General features: G+C 37.9%; 1 protein-coding gene across 1 annotated transcript in view; it reads right to left on the bottom strand.

The window, feature by feature from the left end:
- Window positions 1-11,156: 11,156 nt before the first annotated feature.
- The window catches only part of luzp2 (leucine zipper protein 2), a 144,443-nt gene continuing 142,885 nt past the window's right edge, over window positions 11,157-12,714 (bottom strand). The window contains exon 12 of the mRNA XM_005749629.2: window positions 11,157-12,213. Within this exon, the coding sequence (XP_005749686.2) occupies window positions 12,106-12,213 (108 nt within the window). The 3' untranslated portion in view covers window positions 11,157-12,105. The remainder of the gene's footprint in view (window positions 12,214-12,714) is intronic.

Below are 12,714 nucleotides of genomic sequence, written 5' to 3'. Positions count from 1 at the left end.
ATAGATAGATAGATATAGATAGATATAGATAGATAGATAGAGATATAGAGATAGAGATATAGATAGATAGAGATATAGAGATAGAGATATAGATAGATAGAGAGATATAGAGATATATATAGAGATATATAGAGATATAGATATATATAGATATATATAGATATATAGTTATATAGATATATAGATGTATAGATATAATATGATATATAATATAATATATTTTAATCCAGATTAGGTATAAATAAAAATATAGTATAATATTATTATATATTATATTGAGAATACCACCTACTGCTGAACAAATGCTTATGCCAAGATACTCTAATACCAGTCTGATAAATTACCCCCCGAACTGTGGTACACATACTACAATTGGTGGAAATTGCATTGATGCTTCTCCTCCTAGTATATATTGTGATTACATCCTTGTCCAAACAACTTAACATGTTAGGCAACTAGTGAGCTAAGAAGGCTTTTTTCAGTCTTTAGGTCTGAGTAGGGACATGGTCCTTTAGTCACTACATTCTGCTCTAATAAATGAATTGTACATAAATTAAGAGAAAACACCATCAAAGCTGAGTACTCTGAACAGTCAGAGACATTCTGTGTATTAATATTTTTAATGGTAATTACTTTCTTATTTATTTTCCTTTTCATAGCTCATTTGAAAAGGATTCTTTATTGTGTGACAGAGGATATTTGCAAAGTGCTCATCACTGTAGCTAAAGAATTTGCCAAGGCTGGAATGTGTTTAACAATCTTGCTTTCACACTGGGTGCGACTATAAAGCATTTGGAATCAAAGGGGCATTGGACTGTTAATCTTCTCCTTGAAACCTGTGTCAATGTGTCCATTTTTTTCAGTCAGATTAATTTTTGAAATTAGTTACTGTTATTTAGTTTTGCACTCTTTGTCCCTTTCATTGCATTATACTTTATAATTGGGCCACATCAATTCTATTTAATATAATAATATAATATAATATAATATAATATAATATTAATATGATAATAATTTAGTGTAAAATTAGGGATTTCAAAAGTTAATGTAGAATTGTTGAGTCTTATGTGCTTATAGTGTGTTTTTTGACCATAGAATGGCTCAGGGGGTTGGGAATCGCATCTGTAACCGGAAGGTCGCCAGTTCGATCCCCGGGTTCTCTGTCCTGGTCGTTGTGTCCTTGGGCAAAACACTTCACCCGTTGCCTACTGGTGTTGGCCAGAGGGGCCGATGGCTCGATATGGCAGCCTCGCTTCTGTCAGTCTGCCCCAGGGCAGCTGTGGCTACAACTGTAGCTGCCTCCACCAGTGTGTGAATGTGAGAGTGACTGAATAGTGGCATTGTAAAGCGCTTTGGGTGCCTTGAAAAGCGCTATATAAATCCAATCCATTATTATTATAGAATGATTATTGCAAGTGCTAATAAAACAGAGGGAGTATAAATTATAGTGAATTAAAAGAAATTAGGCTGAATATATTTGAGAGACTTGTTGATTTTTTTCTCAACCCACTGTAGGGCACCAAGACAGGCAGTGCCTGCTTACTTGTGCTAGCTAGAGAGTTCATATATTGAGCATTGCATGTTTGTTTGCCTGTTTTATTTTTATTTAATTTTTTTATTTGCAATGCACAACAGTATTCTGCTGCTAGCTGATCTCTTAGCTCTCTTCTGCATAGTGACTGAATCTAACTTTGAATATAAAGGTGCCCTACTAAATACTTTTTTTGGTTAATTCACTGCCAGTTGCACAGACTGAAATAGCCCAATGCAGTTTTATCAGGTCCGTAAGCAGTTAGCAATTAAAGATTAAAAAATTAAAGTTCACACAACTTACTGATTCTTCTTCAGCCTTCTTTTATCTGAAGTGCTGCACTGTTTTCGGAGAATCCCATGTATGAAACCCATGCTTACATTGTATTATTTGTTAGTACATTACTTGCACCCCCCTGCTAATTTGTGCTTCTCATGGTAATAAAATGAATAACATTTGTTTGTTTGGATGTTTATACATTTTATATTTGTCATAATTGATCTAATAACTTGATAATTAATCAACATAATGATTTATTTTGCCTTACAGAAACTGTATTGTAAATTTTATCTGAATTCTCACATAACGTACACGATGTAGTGCTCAGTTCAGATGAAATAACTATGGTCTGCACTTTACATGGACATCTTTGCCTTCTGCACCCCTTCCTGTTTAAATAATTGTAAAATATTATCACTACTACAGTTAAATAAATAACTAGTGTATTACCAACAATAATTTATTATTAACTAAAAATGACAATGGTGGATGGAAAATTTCAAACCATTTCTTTAGGAAAAGAAACAATAAAACAAAAATACCTCATATTACCTCACATATTACTTTTACTGGAAAATTGTTCATAAAGTATCAAAACTAAAAATGTTCCCATCAGGGTTAAACTGATTAATATTGCTGTTTTAGACTTCATATAAATGCTTTATATGCTGTTTAATGCCCACATAAGCATATGTTGGCAGTGGCTGTCCTGTGATGACACCCTGATTTTTCACAAAGTCTATTATTGATAACAAATAATAAGCTCAGTTAAAAGGCTTGATCAACATATTGCATGATTAACTGTCAATATCTACCTTTAGAAATTTTCATAGATGCTAATCTGAAAGTGCTGCTGAGTCTGCACTGGCTCAACTTTCCAGTTTTATTAAAGCAGACATGGTCAGAGCTGCCGTCCCATGCCCATCATCATTGTCAATGATTTTTTTGCTAATGCACCAAAGAGCGGATCACATTTTGCTGCAAAGACAAAATAGTCTTTATCTGATAAACTACAATTAGGCCATCTAAATGGGAAAACTTTCTCAGACACAAATGTTGAGTTCCACAGAGTTCTGTGCTGGAAGCAACTTTTTGGTATGAATGCATTCCTTAATCTCAGGTAAATCTCTGTCTTACCAGGTACTTCTTTTGGATGGATGTACCTTGGCCTTAAGTACTGCTGCGACAAACCTAAAGGGACATTCTTGAACATTATGTCCTAATTGACAAATGAACAAATATCCAGCCTTTTTCTTCTGAACAAGAAGCAAAATATTTCCTAACATGGACTAGACTGAGAGATTATATTTTCCCATATTATCTTCTATTCGTTGGTTCACTGTTAAATCCAGAATTGAATTTCAAATCTTTCTCCTTACAGACAAAGAAACTGACAGCTCAGCCCCTCAGGCTTTGCTGTGGTTCTAGCCCCTAGTTTGGATTGGATGACGTTGGGGGGGAAAAACCCTCTCTACTCTAAATATTAAGTTTAAAGCTTTTTGATAAAGCTCAGCTATGGATCAGGGGACGAAATCCTCTCTCGTTTTATGGTCAGGCTGCTGGTGGATCTCCAACTCTGCTCTTTCACTCCCAATCCGATTGCATGTTGTTAACTTACCATTCCCTCTCTAATGCCATTTGTCTTTTTTAACCTGTCTGTTCCTGGTAGCCTCTCTGTGTTCCTTATTTCTGTCATCTCTTTCCGCCTCACCCAACCCAGCAACAGATGGGACTTCTTTTGTCTATTGTAGGTTCTTTCATTTTCAATAGCACCATGAGACTACTTTTATTGTGAATATAAATAATTAAATCAAATGAAGTAATATTGTTCACATTTGGGTTGTTAAAAACATTTTTATTTTATAGTGCATTTGACTAGAGAATAATTAATTATCTAATTTAAGCTTTAGTAATTAAAAACAAATGACACACCTTGGTAATTCTATTTTCATTTGATATTCCATATATTCTTCACTGATCTCATTCTGGCTGTAAGTCAGTAGATCTCTCTAACGGGAATCATGGACCCAACCTCATAGTTCGCTCGTTTAACACAATTTATTCCCGGTTGCTTCTCTCACAGCAGTCGGCTACAGTTTTCCAGGTACAGCCACACACAACAACAACAGCCCCCAGGTCCCTGCACACTCTTTTGAATGGGGCAGGTGTGATGAGCTGATTGAGCTCCGATGTGTCTCATCCTCCCCTGCTGCCGTGCCCAAGCCACACCCTGCCACACCTCAGTATCCACAATACATAATGAGTGATAGAAAGCAACTGAAGAAACAACAGGAACTGCATCTGAGACACTAGAAATTATGGACTTATTAAATGGTTAAATAAATACTTCAGTGTGCCTTACTTTCTATCACAGAACTGACCTTAAAAGTTTTATATGTGCGTGCGTGTGTGTGTGTGTGTGTGTGTGTGTGTGTGTGTGTGTGTTTTTACACTCCCCTGAATGTTAAAGACTGGTCTTAAGAAATGTTTCACACTCAGCCAGAAAGTAGGTCCAAGAGCCTGGGAGCTGCTGATATTGGAAAAATAGAGATGGACTGAAATGGAAGAAGATAAATAAAAAATAAAAAAACACTGTCTAAGCATCAGCGTTTTTCTCATACATGGAAATACGGATAAACAAAAAGCTGGATCTTACAATAGTATAGCCCAGATGAATCTTTGTCATTAAACTACTATAACATACATTCTGAGGAGAAAAAGGCTTTTAGGTTTACATAGCAATGAAATATTGTACAAAATAATGGTTGTTAAATTCATGGTTAAGCTTTATGTAAAACTTTGTTCATGAGCAATGCTCACAATATTCTAATTCACTGACACTGTTTGCATAGAATTCATATGCCAGTAATTGGATTTCCTAATTGGTTAGCTGGTGATAAATTGAGTAAAATTGAGGAAATTAACACATTTTAAACACCTGGGGGTACAAGGAGGTACAAGACATTTGTATTTGGAAGTAGTTTCCTGCTGCTGTAGTCTAATTAGCTGCCAAGTGGGTGGTGTTTGCCAAGTAGGAGTCCTGGTATTTATGGGTGTTTCATAGCAGAATATTAAAAGTCAAAACTAATCTGTGACAGACATCTACCCATTTGGACTCGATGCTTATTCTGGTACTCAAAACAAGTTTAAAATAACTGCTTATAAATGATCTGGATCAGTTTTGTGACTCAGGGTTGCTTTCCACCATGCTTAGAATTGATGGGTGTGCAAAGCAGCTCTTCCATCACTACCCTGCACCTCATTAAAATCATTTACTCTCTCAGAACATTAGCAAGCTGAGCTTTAAGAGCTGTGGAGAAAAGAGGAGATGAAGTGGGCAATCTTGACACACTTGTGCACGCTCTATAAAGCTTTTGCTGTCATTCGCATGTGTCTCAATGTGGTATCACCCCCAACAGCAGACTTTTAAGATGTGGTTCCTGGCTGCATAATTAGAAGGAGTGTTTAATTAGGTTTCTGAGCTTAAGATGTGAGCTATTCACTGTCATAATACAACTGACCTTTGCTGTCTTAAAACATATCCGTGGTCCTGGTTAGCCATTTATAATTGTATGAGAATGCCATCTCTTAACTCCTTTGACTTCAGTAGGCAGACAGGTTATCCACACCCTTAGATATTATTTAACAGATTCAATATAACATTTATTTGCTGGGAATAACAGAAGAATAATGTGTGGACCATAATGCAGTATAACTATTAATAGTGATTCTGTGATATAGTAGTCATCTACAATGCATAACTTAGAGGGACTATATACCCCAAAAAGCAGGAATATCTGTTTGTAATTCATCACATGAATAAATGGAACTAAATAAAAAATATTCTCAAGCTAGTGAAGGATAAAAAGGTAAAAAGACCTCACACTCTGAGGCAGATTTTCCATCCCTGTGAGCTTCCTGCCTACACAGTGAACTGCTCGCATCACAGCTTTTTAATGGTTACATCAAAGGAGTGGGAATGTTTGCAACAGTCCCACATGTTAAGGGCACCGTGCAACAAGTGAAGCAGAATTTACAAGTAGAGAAAAGATAAACAGCACAAAAGTTTTATTTATTTAGTCAAAAGAACAACAAAAAAGAGGCTTTGCTGATACTGGGTGGTGTGTGAGCGTTCACAACCTTTCAGTAACCAGATTAGCTGTCAGTTACTCAGATATCAACAAAACAAAAGACAGACAAAGACATGTGGGTTTAATTTCTTCATTTCAGTAATCTGATTGACATTCCCTTCTTTTGTATCACTGGACCTCCACTACATTTTGAAGTACTGCTGACAAATGTCTGTTTCAGTTCAGTTTGTGCGTCAGGATGTGACCAGTTTTGATCAGGCGGTTCTTCATGACTTTTTCAACCATGTTTGCAGAGTTTCTTCTTTTTTATTAGAGGCAAACTTCTGCTCACTATTACTGCCATGCATCTGAAAAAAAGGAGTCATCAAGTAATGCCTCTGGGAAGTCCAGTTGGTAAGGAAATTGGTTTAGTACCGTTGTATCAGTAACATATTGCACAAGAAAACCTATCTATTTAATCTATTATGTTTTGTCCACCCTGGGTATTTGGTTAGGTAGCAAATCACCTATAAAGTCACTATCTGAAAAAATTAAGTTAATTATGTGCTCCAGTTTTGGTTACATGCTTTTTTTTCCTTGTTTGGTCACACATCAGTCCCTTTAGTTCCCAAAGTGTCAATGAATTCATCACCTATGGAAGCTGTTAAAGGGCATTTTGAGTGAGGAACTTGGATGGTTCAGTGTTTGCCTTGTTTCTTTGCATTGTCATTGCTATTTAGTTAAAATGTTCACTGCTTGAATGCAAGCTCCTTGTACTATCATGCATCTGCACAATTATGATTATGAAGCTGGCACGTACAGAACCAAAAGCAAAGGTGGGGGATTGGGAACATCTTATGAAGATTTATTTATTTAAAATGAAATATAAAAATAAACAACCAAGAGAGAAATGAACATTTTTGTGAAAGAGCAGATACATTTGTTGTTTGACACTTTCCCTAATACAGATTTTCATTGTTATTATTAATAATATTTTGCAGCACACATAAGTAAATACTGCAGCTACCATTGCAGGAATGTGATTATGCAGCATAACATGATGCTGTGTTTGAAATTTTTGAAAGCAATTCTGCTCTCAGCTTTGTGAGGAATGAACATTTTACCACGTCTGCTGCAAAGAGAAGTTATTGATTTAAAAAGAGAGAGTTTAGAGCCATAACAAAACCCTTTTATTTTGTTTGTACAGGATTGAATGTTCAACTGAAAATGCCCTTGAAGGTCCAACTGAAAGTTTTCTTGTGAACAAACAAGTCAGATTTTTATTCATTGTCACACACTGTATCTGTCATGGTCCTGGGTGGGTGACCCAATGTTTATGTGTTTTCTTGTTTTATTAATATTCTTAGATTTAGTGTTATTCATGGTTCTGTTTGCTTGCTTCCTCTGTGTCCACATTCCACATTTAGTCAGTCTTGTCTTCATGTGTGTTTAACCCCTGTGTCCGTGTCTTTCTTCCCTAGTCGGCTATGTTTCCACATCTGTTTCTCCACTGGTCCCAGTGTCAAGCCCTTGTGTCTTAGTCTGCATCTTTTTGTCTTTCCCGTTTTATTTTGACAGTCTCTCATCCTGTGTTCAGTGTGTTCAGTTTTGCTTCCTCCCTGTTTGATTAGTTTCAGCTGTGTTCCCTCCTGTTTCCCATCCTCGAGTCCTCAGTCTCTGGCTGTATCCCAATTCAGGGTCTGCAGCCTTAAAGTACGCAGCCTCAATGATCCTCAAGGGCCGCGTACTTAAAGACCGCTAAGGCTGGAAGTGCGAGGCTGGTGAAATGGGACGGTCTAGCCTCCGTTGCGCTGCCCAGGTTGCCTAGCAACCATGATACTAACAGCTGGAAACGTGTCATACAGCTTTGTTTGACAGAAATGAAGGAGAAATCTTTTGTTCATTTGTTTGGTTGTTTCTACATGAGCTTTGATCATTCTCTGTAAGATTAAGGTCAGCTATTGAACAGCGTATATTTTAAAGTAAAGGCTTTAAAACCAAGTTAGTACAAACGTCACTAATGTCACATAACTTTGCCGACATGTGGCCAACAGTAATGTTTTAATGTTCTTCATTATTAAACATTTACACATAAATAAGTGACATAATGTTCAGTACTTACTTAAAGTCTACTCTTCGGACGCCCCTCATCCGCCGTTTTTTTCTCTGGCAAAATTATCCACACCCACCGCCGCGCTATGCATTCTGGGATATGTTGGGCCACGAAGTCTACACCGCCACGTCCTTGAAATTCAGGGAAATGAAGGACGCATTTGAGGGCCGCATTTCGAGCAGCCTTCGAATTGGGACAGCCTTCTTCGCGTCGCTGTGACATAATCGGCCTTAAAATGCGGCCTTTAAGGCTGCAGACGCTGAATTGGGATACAGCCTCTTTCTGCTCATTGTCGCATTGTCCACATTGCCGTGTGTACACCTTGGTTTCCTCGCTACTCCTAGTTTTCTCATAGCTCCTAGTTTCCAAGTTTCCCAGCTCTTAGGTCCAGTGATCAATAATCTGTGATTATTTGCTGACATGGAAGAAGTGTATTGGCATTTGTGTAATGCACCCATACAGACTTTGGATGCACTATCCAAAAAATATAGAATAAAAAGTGTACTTGCCATGCTAGTATGTATCCTCCAATCAGTTGCCAAAATATTCTGCACCCAAAAAACAGTATAATAGTGTAGAAAATGCTAATGTTGAGAAAACAGGGTTCACATTACAGCAGCTACACCCATCTTTTATAAGCAACTTATAAGAGAACATGGGAACAAGAGGACCTGAAAAAAACCTGGTGAATATGGAACTATTTATTTACTCAGTGTTTGCCCAATAGTTAGGTCCTATTTTTTAAAGAAGAAACATTACACATTATTTCCAATCCTTGTAGAACCACAGTATAGTGAGAACTTAGTTTGAACTGTCAGCAATAAGTCAGATTCATTCCTAGTGTGTGCTGATCTCCACCATGTTCCCCTTTGTCAGTGAGTCTGTTTATAATATTTATGGGCAGAATTTCTAGGTTCCCTGTCCTACAGCAATGGCTCAATTAGCAGCCAGCTGTAAAATGGTTGGGATGAGAGTCAGCACCTCTGAGTCTGAGGCTCTGGGTCTCAGAAAACGAAGTGCCCACTCCAGATCGGGAATTAACTCGTACCCCAAGTGGAGGAGTTCAAGTATTCTGGAATATTGTTCACAAGTGAGTGAAGAGTCGAATAGAAGTTTGACAGATGGATTAACACAGCATCAGCTGAGTGTGAATGTGAGCCTGTCAGTCTTACAGGTCGATCTTTGTTCCTACTGTCACTTATAGTCACAAGCTCTGAGTAGTGACAGAAAGAATGACACTGCAGATAGAAGCAGCTGCAATAAGCTTCCTCTCAGTGGTGACTAGACTAAGCCTTAAAAACAGGGTGAGAACACTGGTATTTTGGGAAGGATACCTCCAAGATCAAACGATCCATTTGAGGTGGTCCAGGTGTCTCACCAGGATGCCTCACAAGCACCTCCTTGGAGAGGTGTTTCAGACCTACTGGGAAGAAGTCCATGAGTATTACCCTGGACACACTGGAGAAATTATGTCTCAGGGCTGCTTGACTGTGTGTTTATTTAAGCTGTTTTATATTGGGTCAAATAAATTACTGTAGGGGTCCCCATAGACCCAAATCAATAGTCCATGTAGTTTAAATATGCTGGCAGCTTATTTTGAAAATGGTGTATTTTTTTAAACAGCAAAATATGGAGTGACCACTGTTATTGCAGGTTCAACAATAGGCCTGCTGCAGCGTCATTTGTTCCAATGATTGGGGACGTGTAAACAAAAGCCAGCAGGCAAATGGTATCTGCACATTTTCAACAAACGGAGGAAAAACAAGTTCCACAGACAGGCTGGACCTGCAACCTGCATTATGGTCTCAGAGTTTCATTTGTTAACACCAACACTGGTGCTTTTAAAAAGAATTTCTAGGTTGGCATCTATAGCCTAGAAAATCAAAGATTGTAAAGAGTTATATTTTAACAGACTTGTCTTACAGCGATGTGTTTTTTAATTGTATAAAGCTTTGTTAACTAGAAAGAATGTAGCGAACTCAAGGACAAAGCTTAATGCTAACACTGTGTGGGATTCCATTACCTTTATTTCATAATCTCTACCCAGTAAAGTAAATTTGTATTAACTTTACAGCAGTCAATACTTTGTATTCACATTGAACAGTTCTCTTTGGCTGGATGTAAGAATAGGTTCCCTGTCTAGGTCAGCAACGAATGAAATCTGACTCTCTGTCCTTGAAAAATACATCATTATCAGCAGTGAATAGGAGGCAGTAAAAAGAATATGACATAGAGACACTCCAATGCCACTTTGATCAAACCTCAGGCTTGTCTGTCTGATAGGAAAACTTTACCATAGTTCTTCTTTCCAATGTTCTGGAAACAGTTGGCTCCGAGGTGTAATGTCACCATTAGCAGGATGCACCCTGGGTCTCCAAATCCTGGCAGTGGTCCTTTTCTTTTCTTCTCTTCTCAGCAAGACACAGAGTCGACCTGGGAAAAGTTGTCAAACTTACAGAAAAGATGGATTGTGCGTCTTAAAATAGCATTCTCCACCTGTCGGCTAACATTTTCCAGCACGGTCACTGTTGTATTCGGTGATGATAGCCAAGTATCACATGAAGGGGATGCTGTGACCATAAAGCTGCTTAACACAGTTGTGAGCTTCCAAAGCTCTTAAAGGAGCCACAGATGTGCTTTTATAGTTAACAATATAGTATGAGCATTTGAGAGTGATGCTTAACATGTGGAAGCTTTTGAAATGCTGACAGCGATATACCATAGTCGATACTGTAAAATGACACTGCATCCCATGACTGATGAGACAGTGGGATGTTGGCGGTGGCTTTTATAAAATATATATTGCACGTCTTAATTCTACTATTCCTCTTTGTTTACAAGCTTCTTTGTGTAACTCTGGCTGTTTTCATGAACCTCATGAGAACTTTCAGTTGTTTTCATTTTCTTGTTTCCCCTCCCCTATTTTCTGCTTTATATTGAAAGTGAAATCACTAAGGCTTAACATAAGCACAGCTTTATTGAATTTAAATCCATTTTTACCCAGCCACATTTGTGCTTGAGACATAACTGTCCATGGCAAAGTTACTTTAAAAAAGACCCTTTTTTGGCTATGAGTAATAAAGCTGTAGGATTTCTTTGAAGAAAACCTCAAGTGCGCTTTTTTGATATAAATATGTTCATATTTATTATTAGATGTTTATAATCCAAAAGGTACATACACTGTTTCGATAACCAATTAAATATATCAACCGATGTCTCCCACGACCTCGAGCAGTTCATATTCACAGGGCGTGAAACCGGAACTTTCTTTGCAATACGAAATGTTTTCTGCCGTTAATCACAAACATACTCACTAATTTCTTTCCCACAAATAACCATTTATTCTTCACACATTTACTGAAAATTACAGTTTATTGAAAGGACACAGAAAGGTCAGATAACACAGATACATGTAGCTAGGAGTTACTACTCAGTGCATGGCACATTCTCAGGGAGACGACCCATTGTGAGTCTTTGGCTCTTTGCCTCTGGAGTGTTAAAGGCAGAAAGAGTGCTGAAATATTAAATGTTGAACAGTTGGCCAGCCAACTTGAGCCTCTATATTTCAAAATGTGGAGGAGTAAATTAACCTTGCTACAATGAGTGACAAACAATATTCTAAGTTGGGTAGTAGTAGTAGTAGTAATAGTAGTGGTAGGAGTACTTTTTTATTTGTCAATTGATATACTTATCACAGGATACAGTGTCAGACCTCACCAGTGCAAAGGGATTTTCTAGAAAGATCACACATTTAGAAAGCAGTGTCCTCACTCGGAACAAAACTCAGATAAGTAAACAACAAATGAACGATCATGAAACAAGTTACCAGTGCCATTGCTACCTTTGAAAAAAATTTCTAAACGCATGCCATTTTACTATGGAGGTTTTTTTAGATGACAGTTTGAAATTTGTTGACAATTCCAGTGTCTCAGCTCTTGCTAACGATGCTGATATGCGCATGTGTGCATGTGTGTCGAAAAAGTGAGTGTGTGTCTGTGTGTGTGTGTGTGTGTGTGTGTGCATGCGTTTTGTAGAAGTGTGCGAGTATGTGCTCTTAGAAAGATCCTTCAGGCAATGCAGTAGATCTGTGCTCCCGTTGATATGCCGTCCTCTCAGTTGTATTTATGGGGCTTTGTCTTTTTGCTGCTGCCTCCCTCTGCCTCGTCATTGTCGTGTGTGGGCTTTGTGTTGAATTTTCCACTCTGCACTTGGCTCTTTTCCTGTTAGGTTCAGAAGATAAAGAATAATAATGAGGCAAGACTGACACAATGGTGTTCAATAGTAGGCATATGGTGGTTTGTAATCTTAGCAGAAAATACCTCCTAAATCTATATGAAATACAAAGAAAATTTAAACAGTAAAACACGGCAAGTCTTTCATATGATGACTGCTGCTATGCTCCTATATTCAAAGTGCTTCTCTCTACTTGTCCTAGTCCTTATGCTGTCTAGCATCTGTCCTATTTATATGCTACCACAGTTGCATCAGTTGCCTTTAAAAGACTGATAGCTACTGGCCTGCATCAGCCCGTCCTCCCCAAACATAATAATTCACCATAGTGTAATTGCTGGTTGTCACATCCACAGCTACATAGTCACTAAAAAGTGCATTTGGGTAGCTTTTTTGTAAAGTTGCACCAGCAAATTCAAACACACACACACACACACACACACACACACACACACACACACACACACACACACACACACACACACACACAC

This window comes from Pundamilia nyererei, unplaced genomic scaffold, assembly GCF_000239375.1.
Source record: "Pundamilia nyererei isolate P.nyererei 1_Seehausen unplaced genomic scaffold, PunNye1.0 scaffold00251, whole genome shotgun sequence".
NCBI lineage: Eukaryota > Metazoa > Chordata > Actinopteri > Cichliformes > Cichlidae > Pundamilia > Pundamilia nyererei.
Note: the sequence above shows the minus strand (reverse complement) of the source record. Positions and strands in the feature narration are given on the sequence as shown.